The 15,234-nt window shown below is 37.4% G+C and overlaps 1 protein-coding gene across 1 annotated transcript in view; it reads right to left on the bottom strand.

The window, feature by feature from the left end:
* ERC2 (ELKS/RAB6-interacting/CAST family member 2) overlaps nt 1-15,234 on the bottom strand; it is an 858,283-nt gene that overhangs the window by 436,584 nt on the left and 406,465 nt on the right. Inside the window, 5 exon segments of the mRNA XM_038411791.2 lie at nt 12,564-12,628; nt 12,631-12,703; nt 14,669-14,715; nt 14,718-14,759; nt 14,762-14,807. Of these exon segments, the coding sequence (XP_038267719.1) occupies nt 12,564-12,628; nt 12,631-12,703; nt 14,669-14,715; nt 14,718-14,759; nt 14,762-14,807 (273 nt within the window).

Genomic DNA, 15,234 nt, shown 5'->3' with positions numbered 1-15,234 from the left:
CATCAGCATATTGGGACAGGTGACTTCAACCACCTTCTTCTCCTTCCATCTCCTCCATGCTGGCTTAGACCCAGAAGAGGAAGAAGCTAAAGTAAGGACTTACGGCAGCTTGACCAGCTGTATTTCCTCTGTCACATTGTTCCCTGGTGGCCAAAAGAAGTAAATGGCGGGAAATCCCTATAATCCTGCTGGATGCACAGCATCCCAGCACAGCTGTGGGGAAGCAGGACAAGGCTGTGAAATGTGAGAGTGTCACGTCATATCCCTGACACACAACAGCCCAAAAATTACCAAGTAAAATTATTGTCTTTTACCATGTCATATGCTTCCCTTTGTTCAGTTGCATAGTAAGGTAGTTAAGAGAAATTTAAGCACAAACGAATTGTTCACAGTAGGACTGCTGCTAATATACCTCATTCAGCTGAACTAGTAAAAAGAAAAGGAGTACTTGTGGCACCTTAGAGACTAACAAATTTATTAGAGCATAAGCTTTCGTGAGCTACAGCTCACTTCATCGGATGCATTTGGTGGAAAAAACAGAGGAGAGATTTATATACACACACACAGAGAACATGAAACAATGGGTTTATCATACACACTGTAAGGAGAGTGATCACTTAAGATAAGCCATCACCAACAGCAGGGGGGGGAAGGAGGAAAACCTTTCATGGTGACAAGCAGGTAGGCTAATTCCAGCAGTTAACAAGAATATCAGAGGAACAGTGGGGGGTGGGGTGGGAGGGAGAAATACCATGGGGAAATAGTTTTACTTTGTGTAATGACTCATCCATTCCCAGTCTCTATTCAAGCTTAAGTTAATTGTATCCAGTTTGCAAATGAATTCCAATTCAGCAGTCTCTCGTTGGAGTCTGTTTTTGAAGCTTTTTTGTTGAAGGATAGCCACTCTTAGGTCTGTGATCGAGTGACCAGAGAGATTGAAGTGTTCTCCAACTGGTTTTTGAATGTTATAATTCTTGACGTCTGATTTGTGTCCATTCATTCTTTTACGTAGAGGACTGTCCAGTTTGGCCAATGTACATGGCAGAGGGGCATTGCTGGCACATGATGGCATATATCACATTGGTAGATGCGCAGGTGAACGAGCCTCTGATAGTGTGGCTGATGTGATTAGGCCCTATGATGGTATCCCCCTGAATAGATATGTGGACAGAGTGGCAACGGGCTTTGTTGCAAGGATAGGTTCCTGGGTTAGTGTTCTGTTGTGTGGTGTGTGGTTGCTGGTGAGTATTTGCTTCAGAATTGGGGGGCTGTCTGTAAGCAAGGACTGGTCTGTCTCCCAAGATCTGATGAGAGCGATGGCTCGTCCTTCAGGATAGGTTGTAGATCCTTGATGATGCGTTGGAGGGGTTTTAGTTGGGGGCTGAAGGTGATGGCTAGTGGCGTTCTGTTGTTTTCTTTGTTGGGCCTGTCCTGTAGTAGGTGACTTCTGGGTACTCTTCTGGCTCTGTCAATCTGTTTCTTCACTTCAGCAGGTGGGTATTGTAGTTGTAGGAATGCATGATAGAGATCTTGTAGGTGTTTGTCTCTGTCTGAGGGGTTGGAGCAAATGCGGTTATATCGTAGCGCTTGGCTGTAGACAATGGATCGAGTGGTATGATCTGGATGAAAGCTAGAGGCATGTAGGTAGGAATAGCGGTCAGTAGGTTTCCGATATAGGGTGGTGTTTATGTGACCATCGCTTATTAGCACCGTAGTGTCCAGGAAGTGGATCTCTTTGTGGACTGGTCCAGGCTGAGGTTGATGGTGGGATGGAAATTGTTGAAATCATGGTGGAATTCCTCAAGAGCTTCTTTTCCATGGGTCCAGATGATGAAGATGTCATCAATGTAGCGCAAGTAGAGTAGGGGCATTAGGGAACGAGAGCTGAGGAAGCGTTGTTCTAAGTCAGCCATAAAAATGTTGGCATACTGTGGGGCCATGCGGGTACCCATCGCAGTGCCGCTGATTTGAAGGTATACATTGTCACCAAATGTGAAATAGTTATGGGTCAGGACAAAGTCACAAAGTTCTGCCACCAGGTTAGCCGTGACAGTATCGGGATACTGTTCCTGACGGCTTGTAGTCCATCTTTGTGTGGAATGTTGGTGTAGAGGGCTTCTACATCCATAGTGGCTAGGATGGTGTTTTTAGGAAGATCACCAATGGACTGTAGTTTCCTCAGGAAATCGGTGGTGTCTCGAAGATAGCTGGGAGTGCTGGTAACGAAGGGCCTGAGGAGGGAGTCTACATAGCCAGACAATCTGCTGTCAGGGTGCCAATGCCTGAGATGATGGGGCGTCCAGGATTTCCAGGTTTATGGATCTTGGGTAGCAGATAGAATACCCCAGGTCCTGGCTCAGGGGTGTGTCTGTGCGGATTTGTTCTTGTGCTTTTTCAGGGAGTTTCTTGAGCAAATGCTGTAGTTTCTTTTGGTAACTCTCAGTGGGATCAGAGGGTAATGGCTTGTAGAAAGTGGTGTTGGAGAGCTGCCTAGTAGCCTCTTGTTCATACTCCTGACCTATTCATGATGACGACAGCACCTCCTTTGTCAGCCTTTTTGATGATGAGTGAGCTGTAGCTCACGAAAGCTTATGCTCTAATAAATTTGTTAGTCTCTAAGGTGCCACAAGTACTCCTTTTCTTTTTGCGAATACAGACTAACACGGCTGCTACTCTGAAAGCTGAACTAGTGAATCACTGATGGGATGATTTTTGTAACATTCTCTAGTGCAGGCATGTTCAGAGAGATAAAGTGACTTGCCTAGTGTCAGAGTGGGTATGTCTACACAACAACTGGGAGGACGCTTCCTGGCTCAGATCAACAGACACACACTAGCTCTGTTTGAGCTAGTGTTGTTAAGAAATAGCAGTGTGGCTGTTGCAGCCTGGGCCATGGCTGAGACTAGTCAGCTGAATATATACCAGGAGGTCAGGAAGGATTGTACCACAGGCAGCTACCGAGCCACTGCTGCTACACTGTTATTTTTAGCACGCTAACTCAAACAGAGCTAGTGCATATCTGTCTATCCATGCGCCCACTGCAGTGTAGACACACTCAACGATTCAATGGGAGAGCTGGAAGAGAACCCAAATTCCCTGAAGCCCAGTCACATACTATATCCACTTCACCACACTGCTTTACAGAAATAGTAATCTCTTTAATCTTTATGGATGCTTTAATTAACGTTAGTTTGCATGCCAACTTTAAATTAAAATTGTACACATTTGATGCTGCTTTTTATTATTGTAACTGTGAAGAGCGTTATAAACATGTACTGATGTTGAAGGCAAACAGTCATGTTTTCAATTTTTTCATGTTAAAATTAGTTGTGTAAAATGAAATCACTTGGAGGACTTTTCATGTTAACATTAATAATTCCCGGCGGCTCCAGGAAGGGGAAGTAAATGCACCAGATTCCCCTTTGCACTCCTGTTCAATAGCCAGGAACAATAAAGCCAATTATTCCCGCAAAAAAAGAACTATGCCTAGCTTGCCCAGTATTCAAGACAAAAAAGGGATGGTGAAAGCAGAGCCAGGATTCCACACAGCAGAGGCACCAGAGCTAGCTGGGCATGCATGCAGGAATATGCTTCGCTCACAAAAAGGTATAGTTGAAGGTATATTCCCCTACATACTGGCAAATTCCATGAGGAATTCCACCTTCCAGAGGCATAATTCCTACTGGATACGTTCCCCTGGAGCAATGCATCTCCACACGACTCCAAGCACAAAAACAGTGCCTATAAAACTTGAGTAAGCCCAGAACTGATAAATTACCTACCCCACCCTACCAAGGCTCTGGAGATGCTTCACAGAAATGCATAACAATCCAAATAATATAAAAGCACAATGCAAATACAGGAAAAAACAAACATTCTAATCTAAAAACATTAAGAAATTAAATATTGGGCCCAGTATTTGAAACCATTATTAGGTTGTCCCTACTTGCATGGGATTACCCATTCAATAGATTGGGACTAATTGGGAGAATAAGGGTTGTTTTGCAGAAGGAATGCAGGATCAAACCCATGCACACTACTAAATGGAAGAAAAGAAGGAAAGGTTCTAAATATATGGAGGGCTGTTGGAGCAATATCATAAAACATCTTTGAAACAGAAAAGTTTTCTGGTGTTATTCAAAATTTGCAAAGGCCAAACTGATTGGCTGTAAATAGAGAGTGAGGCTATGTCTACACTACAGCCTTGTCGGCAAAATTTATGTTGCTCAGGAGTGTGAATATTCCACCTCACTGAGGGACTAAATTACACCGACATAAGCACTCATGTGCACAGCGCTATGTCAATGGGAGACCTTCTCCCACCAACATAATTTATGGCACTTGCAGAGGTGGGGTGTTTTTATTCCAACGAGAGAACTCTCTCCTGTCAGCATAGAGCATCTTCACCAGACGTGCTTCAGCTGCACAGCTGTACCAGTAAAGCTGCGCTGCTGCAAAGTAGTACGTATAGACCTGAACTAAGTTCACAACTAAGTTATTCAATTCTCTCACACTGGGGACAAATAGAGAGACAAGGTGGGTGAGATAGTATCTTTTATTGAACCAACTTCTGTTGGTGAAGACACAAGCTTTCAAGCCATGCAGATCTCTTCCTCAGGTCTGGGAAAGACACTCTCAGTTTCACAGTTAAATACTAACTAATGTTAGTACAGTGCTAACTTAGGGGTGGCCAAACTGTGGCTCGTGAGCCACATGTGGCTCTTTTATCGTTAAAATGTGGCTCATGGAGGCCCCTCCACCCCCATTCTTCACCTACCAGACTGGGTGGGAGGATGCTCAGGACCTTTGCCTTGCAGCAGGTGGTGTGTGGTAGGGGCTTCTGCCCGCGGGAAGGGGGGGTCTTGTGGCTTCAGCCCTGCGGGGAGCACCTGCCAGGGCTCAGGACTTTAGCAGGAGCAGCGCTGAAGTCCCAACCTCTGGCTCTCGAACTTCTGAAGATTTTCATATGTGGCTCGGAGAGCCAGTAAGTTTGGCCATCCCTGTGCTAACTATTTGCTAAACATGCTAAACGTTGCGTTCCATCTGAACAGTTCTTTACAAGAAAAAATTTCTTATTAATATTCACCAGTTACATATTAATATAAATGCTTTTAGCTTGTTTGTTAATTTTAGGGGCTTGATACTATTTTTAAATTTGAATAGTACTGTAACCATCTAACAACAGTTTCTCAGTAATAAAAGTTACACATAAATACACACTTCTTATTCCAATTATTAATTGGGATATTGCATTTTAAAGAAAATATACTACTTGCATACAATTATTGAATTGATACTATGCTGTATTTTGTTTGGAAAAGACATTATTATTTTTTGCAATCCCCAATACATCCAAATAAAGAGATTGTCACTCTAATGTTTGAACTTCTCTGATTCTAAAAGCATTTCATATTTTCAACCCTGCTTTTATTTTGCATTCCACAAATAGAGGCAAATATTTTTTCTATATAATTACAAAATTGTCTACAGAAATATTAAAGTGTGATGAAGACATATAAAATTAATGAATTTATTATATATTATGCACACATCCTGCATTCATTTTTCTGTATCAGATGTATGCATTGGAAAAGTATACCTTAATTTAAATTAGCCAAAATAATAAATTAGAGCTTGACCAAAAATAATAATTAAATGAAACAGCAGAAATGTACATGCAAAAAATACTTTCTAAGATCCTTCAAATTTTATCTGGTTCAATAATAAATTAAATAATCTGTTCTCCTCTTAAATTTTAAAATGTCTTTAAATTTAAGTTATTTTTATGCTAATTCCTTGGACTGAGCTAAGCAATTTAGAACTAATATTTGCTTTGGTTTTTGATCTTTCATTGTTTCTGCTCAGTATTTGCAGAATCAGGTCCTCAATATTCAGAAGCAGCTTGAAGAACTAGAAGAACGATCAAATAAATTGTAATACCATATACAGAAAAATAACAACCATGCAACTGTTTTCTAACCATTATTTACTAGCACGGGGCATGGTTGTATAGTTTAAACCGTGTTCACATTTACACACAAAAGGCCCAAATTCTGTTCATATTATTCAGACACGTAGTCCCTCTAAATCATTTTGAATATTCTCATGAACAAGGTGACCAGGATTTGGGCCCCTTTTATATTTTTTCCACTTTGCTACCCAAAAAGCCTAGAAGTGTGAAACAGAGTCATCTGTTGTTCTGTGCATTTTTAAAATCTAGCTTCAGTGATAAGAGTTTCAGAGTAGCAGCCGTGTTAGTCTATATCCGCAAAAAGAAAAGGAGTACTTGTGGCACCTTAGAGACTAACAAATTTATTTGAGCATAAGCTTTCATGATAAAAGTGAGGGGTTTTTTTTGCCCCAGAGTTGAGCTTATGCTCAATAAATTTGTTCATCTCTAAGGTGCCACAAGTACTTCTTTTCTTTTGTGGATACAGACTAACACGGCTGCTAATCTGAAACCAGAGTGATAGTATTCTGTGGACTAACAAAGGTTTATCATTCTACTGAAAAGGAACAGGCAGTATGAGGGAACAAAGGCTTACTTAAAAATTGATTGTTAAATGCCAGAAAGGTTTAAAATGAAGATTGCAGTTCAACAAGATTGTATTTTGCCATCCACCTTATATAAAGTCATTTATCTCATATTTGGAAACACATTTGGCTAGATTTCTGTTAACGGCAATCATGTAGTCTAAGAACAAGTCTTTAGATCAGTCTGAAAAATATTATTCTCACATTGTCAAAAATAAACACTGAGGGAAAAATAACTAAAAAAATGTGCATTGAGGATAAGATGCAACTACCTGCTACATTAATTTAATATAAAAGATTTTCCATCCAGTGGTTCTGAACCGCTGAGAGATGGTTCTTGTAAAAAGAAGTATGCAAAAAGTAAAAATTGATAAGATTTGGAATACTATATGCAAAAAAGTTAATGGTCAACAAATAGCAAACACTATAGCAATGTGATTAAAACTGAAATAATGAAGGCAGTGGTCTACATAAAGCAAGAGAAAAGGTAATGAGGAGTCAGCAATAAACAAAAGGTGTGCACAATAAGAGTGCAGATGATGTTCATGAAAATATGTCGTCTGCTATGAAACCATCATGTATATGATCCAACTAATATAAGGAAACAATGCCATTGTATAAGAGTACAAACCATCTGATCACCACAGTATGTTGGATGGGAAAGTGGGAATATTATTAGGTTTATGTTCTCTATGAACAATTATGAGTGAGTTTCAAATGTAATTACATGATTTTCAAGAAGTAAATATGGCAGATTCTATAGGATCTATTCTCCCATTTATACACATGAAATTTCCATTACATCAGTAGAAATACTCAGCATCAGCAACAGAACAACAGACCCTAAGGATGAAATCCTGGCCCACTGAAGTTAATGAAAACCCCCCATTGACTTCTGTGGGACCAGTGTCCCCCCAAGTGTATAATACCATATTTTTATAGAACCCTATAAATCAAGTTCTATCACACCTTCTGAATGGAATTACATAGTAATTATATTTAGAATTACAATGTAATCCGCAGGTCATAAATTGCTATGTTATCACAATCCAGTTACATCATTATTTCTGCCCTGTGATGCTCACAGCATATTTTTAGTGTTAGTTTGTACCAGCCAGAAAATCTTCTACAGATAAGAATGTGTTTTTGTTCTTCTCAAATTGAAAAATGAATACAATAGAGACAAAAGAAAATTGCTAAGAAACTATATTAAAGAAGGCATCAGAGAATAATCACAAACAACAAAGTATTATTACATTTTCTTGTTTAAACTATAGAACACTGACATTTGTTTTCATCATTCTACATTTGTCAGCCTTTTCTTGGCAAAAATATGTTTTTTAAATGTATAAATACTGAACATGCACATTCTTTTACTGAAAAACTGATCTTTTGCCTTCTGAGCTAATGTGATCATACTGCAACTTTACAAAAATATGCTGAACAGACATTTACTAGGTATTATTACTGATATTATCAATTGAGATATTATAAATAAATCACCACATATTATTTTGAATTGAAGGATCCAGTAAAGTATTCGATAAGCACAGCGTTAAAATAAAATAAAACAAAAAACTATCTTCTGCATGCTTTTAAAAAAATATATAATAGAGAAGTTGAGGACCTGAAGGCAATGACATTTGAACTTCGGAGGATGTTATATTAATCCAATTACCAGTTAATACATATCATATTCAAAAGAAATGGCCTTGAAGTCCACAAAGCTCATTATTTTGACATAACTAAAACAGATGATCATCAAAAAAGTTTTTGCATAGCTCCATAGCGGAAGAACACAACACAGTGTCAGGTCAATGGATCCTCATGCTTTCATATGTTACAGCGAGGCACTTTCAGAAAGGACTTACTGGATTGTACATCTGATTGAACAACCTGTTCAGCTTGCTACATTGCAAATTTGGGGAGGAGTGAAGCATAGACAGGAAAAGAAGGAAAGATCAGGAAAACAGCGTTAGCTCAACAAATCCAGTGCATTTGCACAGAAGAACTTGTCATAAAAAAGTAGAAATTTAAGTTTCTAAACATTCCTCGGTGAAAGTGAGAGGCACTGGGGAAAAATAAATGTTGACTTTGGCTTCTAAAAAGAATAGCTGGAATAAAAAATTTAAGGTTTGTGTTACTTTCCCTTTCTCAAGTTAAATAACCCATGAAATAAAGAAAGGTGTCCACTTTTGATGATACATTAAGTGCTAGTCTCAAGCAATGAATCACTAGAAGCGCTTTTAGCCAAGGCTGCATTTTATCACAAAAGTTTCAAAGACAGTAATAATAAAAGATTAATTAGACTTTATCACTAAATTTATGGTTTTTCTTTTGTATTAACACAAGCCTGAATTTTTGATTCAATATGACTTTTGAACAGTAGAGCTTGGCAAACAGTAGTTTAGCAACAGCAAGTATGTCAGTAAGCATGGAAATTTAAATCCATGATAAACAACAAAGGAGGAAATTCTAAAGTGGATAATAAGATTCAGGAAAGCAACATAAAAAATAATTAACTACCTATGAGGTAATTCTGCTGTTCCATCATAATTAGCAAAGGAAAATAAGTAAAAAAAAATGCCTGTAGAGTTTTGGCACAAAAGTGTTGGGAGCTCTCCACTAATTTGTTCCCATCAATTCCAAATCATAATCCTTGTAACAAAAGGCTTAATAAGCATGCTCATGGTTTTAAACAATTTTGGTGTACAGTAAATACAATATGAACACAGGAGCAATTATTTTTTTTGCTCTCCTATTTATTGGTTTTTAAACACATATGCTATTTCAATTAATAATGGGGCTGCAGTTCAGTTTCTTGTAATCAAATATTTCAAGAGTCTGCCTCAGGATTTTTGTTTTACTTTGAATATATTCTTTCTGAGTCTGCATATTTTCTCCCCCAGAAATGTAGGTATTGTATAGTGTCAAGTATATAATACTGAGAAATAGTTATAGTCAAACCCTAGGAAAAATGTCTTGGAGAAACAAATTTTATATATATATACACATCAAAAAGGAGGAATATAAATATTTGATAGATAGATAGATGTATCAAAAAGGAGGAATTTAAAAAATAATTGAAAAAGGAGAGGAACAAAATTCCAAGGCAAAACTGTTCCTCATCACAAGTTTGGTTAGGCCTTGTATCCCATAAATACTTCTTCTGGGCATGCTTAGGACTATGACTTCTCAGAACTATTCACTGTTGCAAATATGTGCTGGATTAAATCAATGTTTAGGAATAAAAACTGATACAACTAAAGAATCGTAGCTAATGCTGAGCAAGTTAACTAACAGTACCGCCACTCTACTTGATTTATTTTTTAAGAACGATAAATGATATGCAAGTGGTTAATATTTTTTAAAAAGAATAGATACATATTTGGAGTTACTTTTCAAATTATGACAAGTTTCAGAGTAGCAGCCATGTTAATCTGTATTTGCAAAAAGAAAGGAGTACTTGTGGCACCTTAGAGACTAACAAATTTATTTGTTAGTCTCTAAGGTGCCACAAGTACTCCTTTTCTTTTTTCAAATTATGCCCAATGAAGTTGAGTGTTTTATTGATATAGTGGGCATCCATATGGGATACGCAGATTTGTACACTATGTATAAGAATGAAGAAATGTATATTCTCCCTCCCATCTCCATTCAACAAAATTCTAAAATCCCCCAAAACTGACTTCTGTTTCAGTTAGTTTGTTAAGGGATAAAATCAGTGACTGAAGGTAGGTTTCAATTTCTGGAGAGCGAGTTACTTTATCACAGGATATTTTTAGGCTTAGCTGAAATTAAGCTTTTACTAAAGAAATGTAAATTAAAAATTACAGTTTGCAGTCCATTGTCATTAACAGCCAGTGTTTCTATTCTCCTAAACACATTCAATAATGTTGAATCTGCATGTTATTGTGGAAATACCAAGTCTCCTACAAATCTTGGGCCAGTTCCCATTGGGAATTCATGTTGTATTTATGGTATAATCAAACAATTATGTTTTCAACTTTCATTTGGTAACCCTTTGTATTTTATTCATAAGAAACATACTTCCTTTTTATTTGAAAGGAGGCCAGACACTTACAGACTTTTATAACTGGTTATTTTTCCATTACTAAACGATGTGTTGACGTATACATTCATAGATGTTGACTTAGAATTTCAACTATTTCAAGTAGATTTCAATTTTTTTTAAGATGACGGGTGCTTTAGCATTCTAAAGAACTATTATTACAAAAACCTCTCAAAAATAAGGCCACTGAAAAATATTTTGAACATGTGAATTCATTTGAATGAATACCACTAAAGCAACAACATTAACTATGAAAGTTAACCATAGAGGTAATAATATTTAATTTATAATTATCTTACCATGCTCATCACCAGATCTGAACTATAATGCAAATAAAGATTCTTCACACCTTAAGTAAATAATATTTATATTTCTTTTAATAAAATAAAAATGACCTCTAGCTACATGCTTTATTTAGGTATTTTAAGTCTGGTGCAAATGGCATTGATAACCTATCAAATATTTACAAGAATTTAAGATTTGTTAAAAGCTCTCTGCATGCAAGTTTATTTGACAAGATGCCCTCCTCTCATCCAAATAAGAACAGCCATAATGGGTCAGACCAAATGTCCATCTGGCCTCAGTATCCTGTCCTCCAACAATGGCCAATGCCAGGCATTTCAGAGGAATGAACAGAACAGGTAATCGTCAAGTGATCCATCCCATTACCCATTCCCACCTTCTGGCAGACAGAGCTTAGGGACACCATCCCTGCCCATCCTAGCTAATAGCCATTGATGGACCATCCTCCAGGAATTTATCGAGTTTTGAACCCTGTTATAGTCTTGCCCTTCACAACATCCTCTGGCAAAGGACTTTCACAAGTAGACTGTGTGTTGTATGAAGAAATACTTCCTTTTGTTTGTTTTAAACCTACTGCCTATTAATTCCATTTGGTGACCCCATACAGTCATCCCAACAACTGTATATATAGTGTGTTTATACATGTAAAATTCATATCAGATCATAATATTTTGAGTGTGCTCTTCTAAAGTATACATTACAGCACATAGACCTACTCTAGAAGTATGTAATAAAATAAAAATTATAGGTAAAAATGTAAGAATCAAATTCTGAAACCCCTTACTTATGCTTGAGTAATACCTTACTCCACAGGTAGTCCAACAGAAATCAATGAGGCAACTATTCCACATGAGGAAGGGTATGATAATCTGGACCTAAAAATGTCAATATTCAAGCTAAAATAATTAACCCCTTCTAGAGCACATAAGCATATAAATCCATGTCCAAAGTATTTTGGGGGTTTAAAGTATTATCTACACTTCTCACTGGCTTATTTAAAAATGCAGAAGGAAAATATGATGCTTAAATCCACTTAGTATGTCATGAGTTTGGTGTTCAAACAATGAGTGCAGGACACTACCAAATGACACAGCAAAAAGTCAAATAAACACATGAAGAAATGTGAAAATTTGGAGATCAGTTAGTATTGTAATGCAGTAATCTACATACAATTATTGGATAAGTATTGCATTTCTAAAATATTTTTCTTTAAATGTTTGCTTCTACTTCTTGGTGGATATAAATAATGACAACTGTGATATATATATTTTGTTTAACTACCTCAAATTTAAATTCATCAAATAAATAAATAAATAAAATTAAGGAGAATTTCTGTATAAGAACTAGACATTTTTCACTAGAAAGAGTAGTTTATATTCATACATATAGTAACGGCTGGTTTCTACAACTCCCCTCCCCATCAGTTTTTCCAAGTACCCCTTAGACAGGAAACTTAAGATAATTTTTCAGGCTCACAGACAGTTTTTATACATGCTTCTTAAGAAAAAGTCAACACTGTTTGATGCTAGTATCAGCAGACAGCAGAAGACTGCCAGATTTTAAAATGGACCTCTTGCTTCATTGCCAGTTATATACTAGAGAAGTGAAGAGTTTAGCCCATTTCACAATAAGAATTTTCTTAGAAGGCACTTACTTTTTTCAGCTGTGCTTCCAACTTACTACATTCTTCTTTCTTTTGTTCTATGGCTATTTCTAAGACTTTAATTTGGAGTCTCTTTTCAGCCCCGTTGATGCCAATGACGATGCATGTTCTTTGAGGTCAATTAAATTAGACTGAAAAATTATCCAAAAAAAAAAGAGGAAAGAGATGGTGTTAGAAATTGCATTGATCTAGCCACTAAGAGCGTAAATTATCGTATCAGCTATGTTTTCAGTCAAAAACTTTGTTTACATAATACATGTGTGCAGACAGGGGAATGGGTATTTACAGCATAATAAAATATTAGGTAACTTTTAGGTTAACAAAAAGTTGAATTGTTTATGAAAGATTACTTGTTTTTGAATATGCCATGTTCCTTCTGCTGAAAGAATAGAGGGTAATTTCATTGGGGAAATGGATGATTCACCTGTATTTTAAATGCAATCCTTGAGAATTAAAAAATAGTCGATTCTATATTTTACACTGATCAGTGTTCTCCTTTATATTTAGTTTATTATCAGATTTTTACTTTTGCCAGTTACCCTATGATAGAAGGGTGGCGGTAGCTGCACACCTCAGTATTCTACATATCATCAGTACTTAAAATATTATCAACTTCTATTGTTAATTTTGTCTGTTTTACTTATAATAGCCTAAGAAGCTTTAAAATAAATTAGAATCATAGAGGTTAAGCCCCAGAAAGGACCACTGGGTCATCTAGTCTGACCTCCTGTATATCAAGGCCACTAACACCTGCCCAGCACCCACACAGTAAACTCAAACACTGAAATTAGACCAAGTGTTACGCTCTCAGGAGACAGGCACAGAAGGGGAGGGACTGGGATTCACCGAGACCGAGACCCCTGCGCCCGCCCCTGACCCCGCCCAATAACAGGGAATATATTTAGTGTGATAAATACAGATAATTCTGCAACCCATGAACTTCTCACCATCATTTCTTGTAGCCCCTGCAAAAATGGCAGTAGGCTTTTATTAAAAATATGATCATCATCATCATCATCATCAAGCTGGTGGTGGATTTAAAAAACAAACAAACTGAAGACGGATTTGAATAGAGAAAACACTTCCCATTAATTCATCACAACTTTAATTTCTTATAAATTCTCACCTAATATCTTTACTTTAAAGGGTACTCAGACCCTACAGTAGAAGTAGTCAAGAGGAGAAAACAAGAAGTATCTTGCAGCATGACATGAATAGGATTTAATATTATCACATAGTTTATAAGACTCTAATGAAGTGAGCACGAGCAGTGGTATGGAATGGCACACCAAAACTTTAGGAGAGAATCAACCGGACCAGGGACTCACCAAGTAAAACCCCTCATCAATAATCAGTATGACTGAATCAATACTTGTGGACCTTACTCTCAGAAGGTCTTGCTCCTGCTAAGCCCATTAGTTCAAATAAAAACTGAAAATAGGACCAGCAGTGGAATACTAAAGCCTTGTCAAACATAGGTTAAGGAAAGAAAAGGAATATACACAAAGAAGAAATAAAGGAAAGAAATATTTATGGAAAGCAATCAAGAGTTTGAGAGTGAGGAATGCTCAAAAATATACTGCTTTAGGAGTAAGTTTCTAAAATAGTTGAAAACCAATAGCTTAACCACGTTTCTCAAACTTCACCGCGACCCCTATCTGACAACAAAACTTACTACATGACCCCAGGAAGGGGGACGGAAGCCTGAGCCCCACTGGCCACCAGATGGTGGGCTAAGCCAAAAGCCCAAGCCCCACTTCCCTGGAGTAGGCCTGAAACCGAGCGTGAGGGCTTCAGCTCTCGGTGGGATGGCTGTCAATTGAGCCCACCGCCCAGGCCTGAAGCCTTGGGCTTTAGCTTGAGCCCTGAGCAGTGAGACTCAGGCTTCAGCTTCTGCCCAGGCCTTAGCAAGTATAACACCAGCCTGGCAACCCCATTAAAACAGGGTCGTGACCCACTTTGGGGTCCTGATCCACAGTTTGAGAACTGCTGGCTTAAGCAATTGGATAGTGTCTCTAATTAACTTGTTTATATCAGTGAAACTTGTTAGAAAGATCAGAACAATAAAGATTTTTAATTTTACTGCAAAGGCTGACCTCCTTCTCTGTTAGTTCAGCTTGTAAAGCATTAACTTTCTCCTTCAGTCTTTGTTTTCCTTTTTAAAGGATTCTATTTCTTCCAGTCTTCTCGGTCATCCCGTTCCCTCTGCTCCTTCAAGCGCTCTATTATTCTCTCCTAACAATAAGAAAGAGTAATAAAAATTTAAAGCTTGGTACAGCAATTCAGAAAATAGAATCCTCTTTGTATTAAGTTGCACTGTGAAATTGATCTTTGGAAGCACATATATCACCTTAATTTTCGAGATAAGGGAAATAAGAGGAGGCTCCATCCAACACTTACTGAAGACAATAGAAATACTTCCACTGGCTTCAATGGGCATTGGATCAGCCCTAAATGCTGAATTATGGTACCATCCTAGACAAAGTTCAACAAATTTGATATAATGTAAAATACATATACTTTAAAAATATTTAGAGAACACTGCATATTTGGACAATGTACCTGCTTTGTTGTTAATCCATAAATTATGAATGAATGGTCAAAATGACAAAACCACGTTTCTACTGTACTCAGTTTGAATTTTCTATTACAGTCTAGCTTC

Source organism: Dermochelys coriacea, chromosome 7 (genome assembly GCF_009764565.3).
Source record: "Dermochelys coriacea isolate rDerCor1 chromosome 7, rDerCor1.pri.v4, whole genome shotgun sequence".
Classification (NCBI taxonomy): Eukaryota; Metazoa; Chordata; order Testudines; family Dermochelyidae; genus Dermochelys; species Dermochelys coriacea.
Note: the sequence above shows the minus strand (reverse complement) of the source record. Positions and strands in the feature narration are given on the sequence as shown.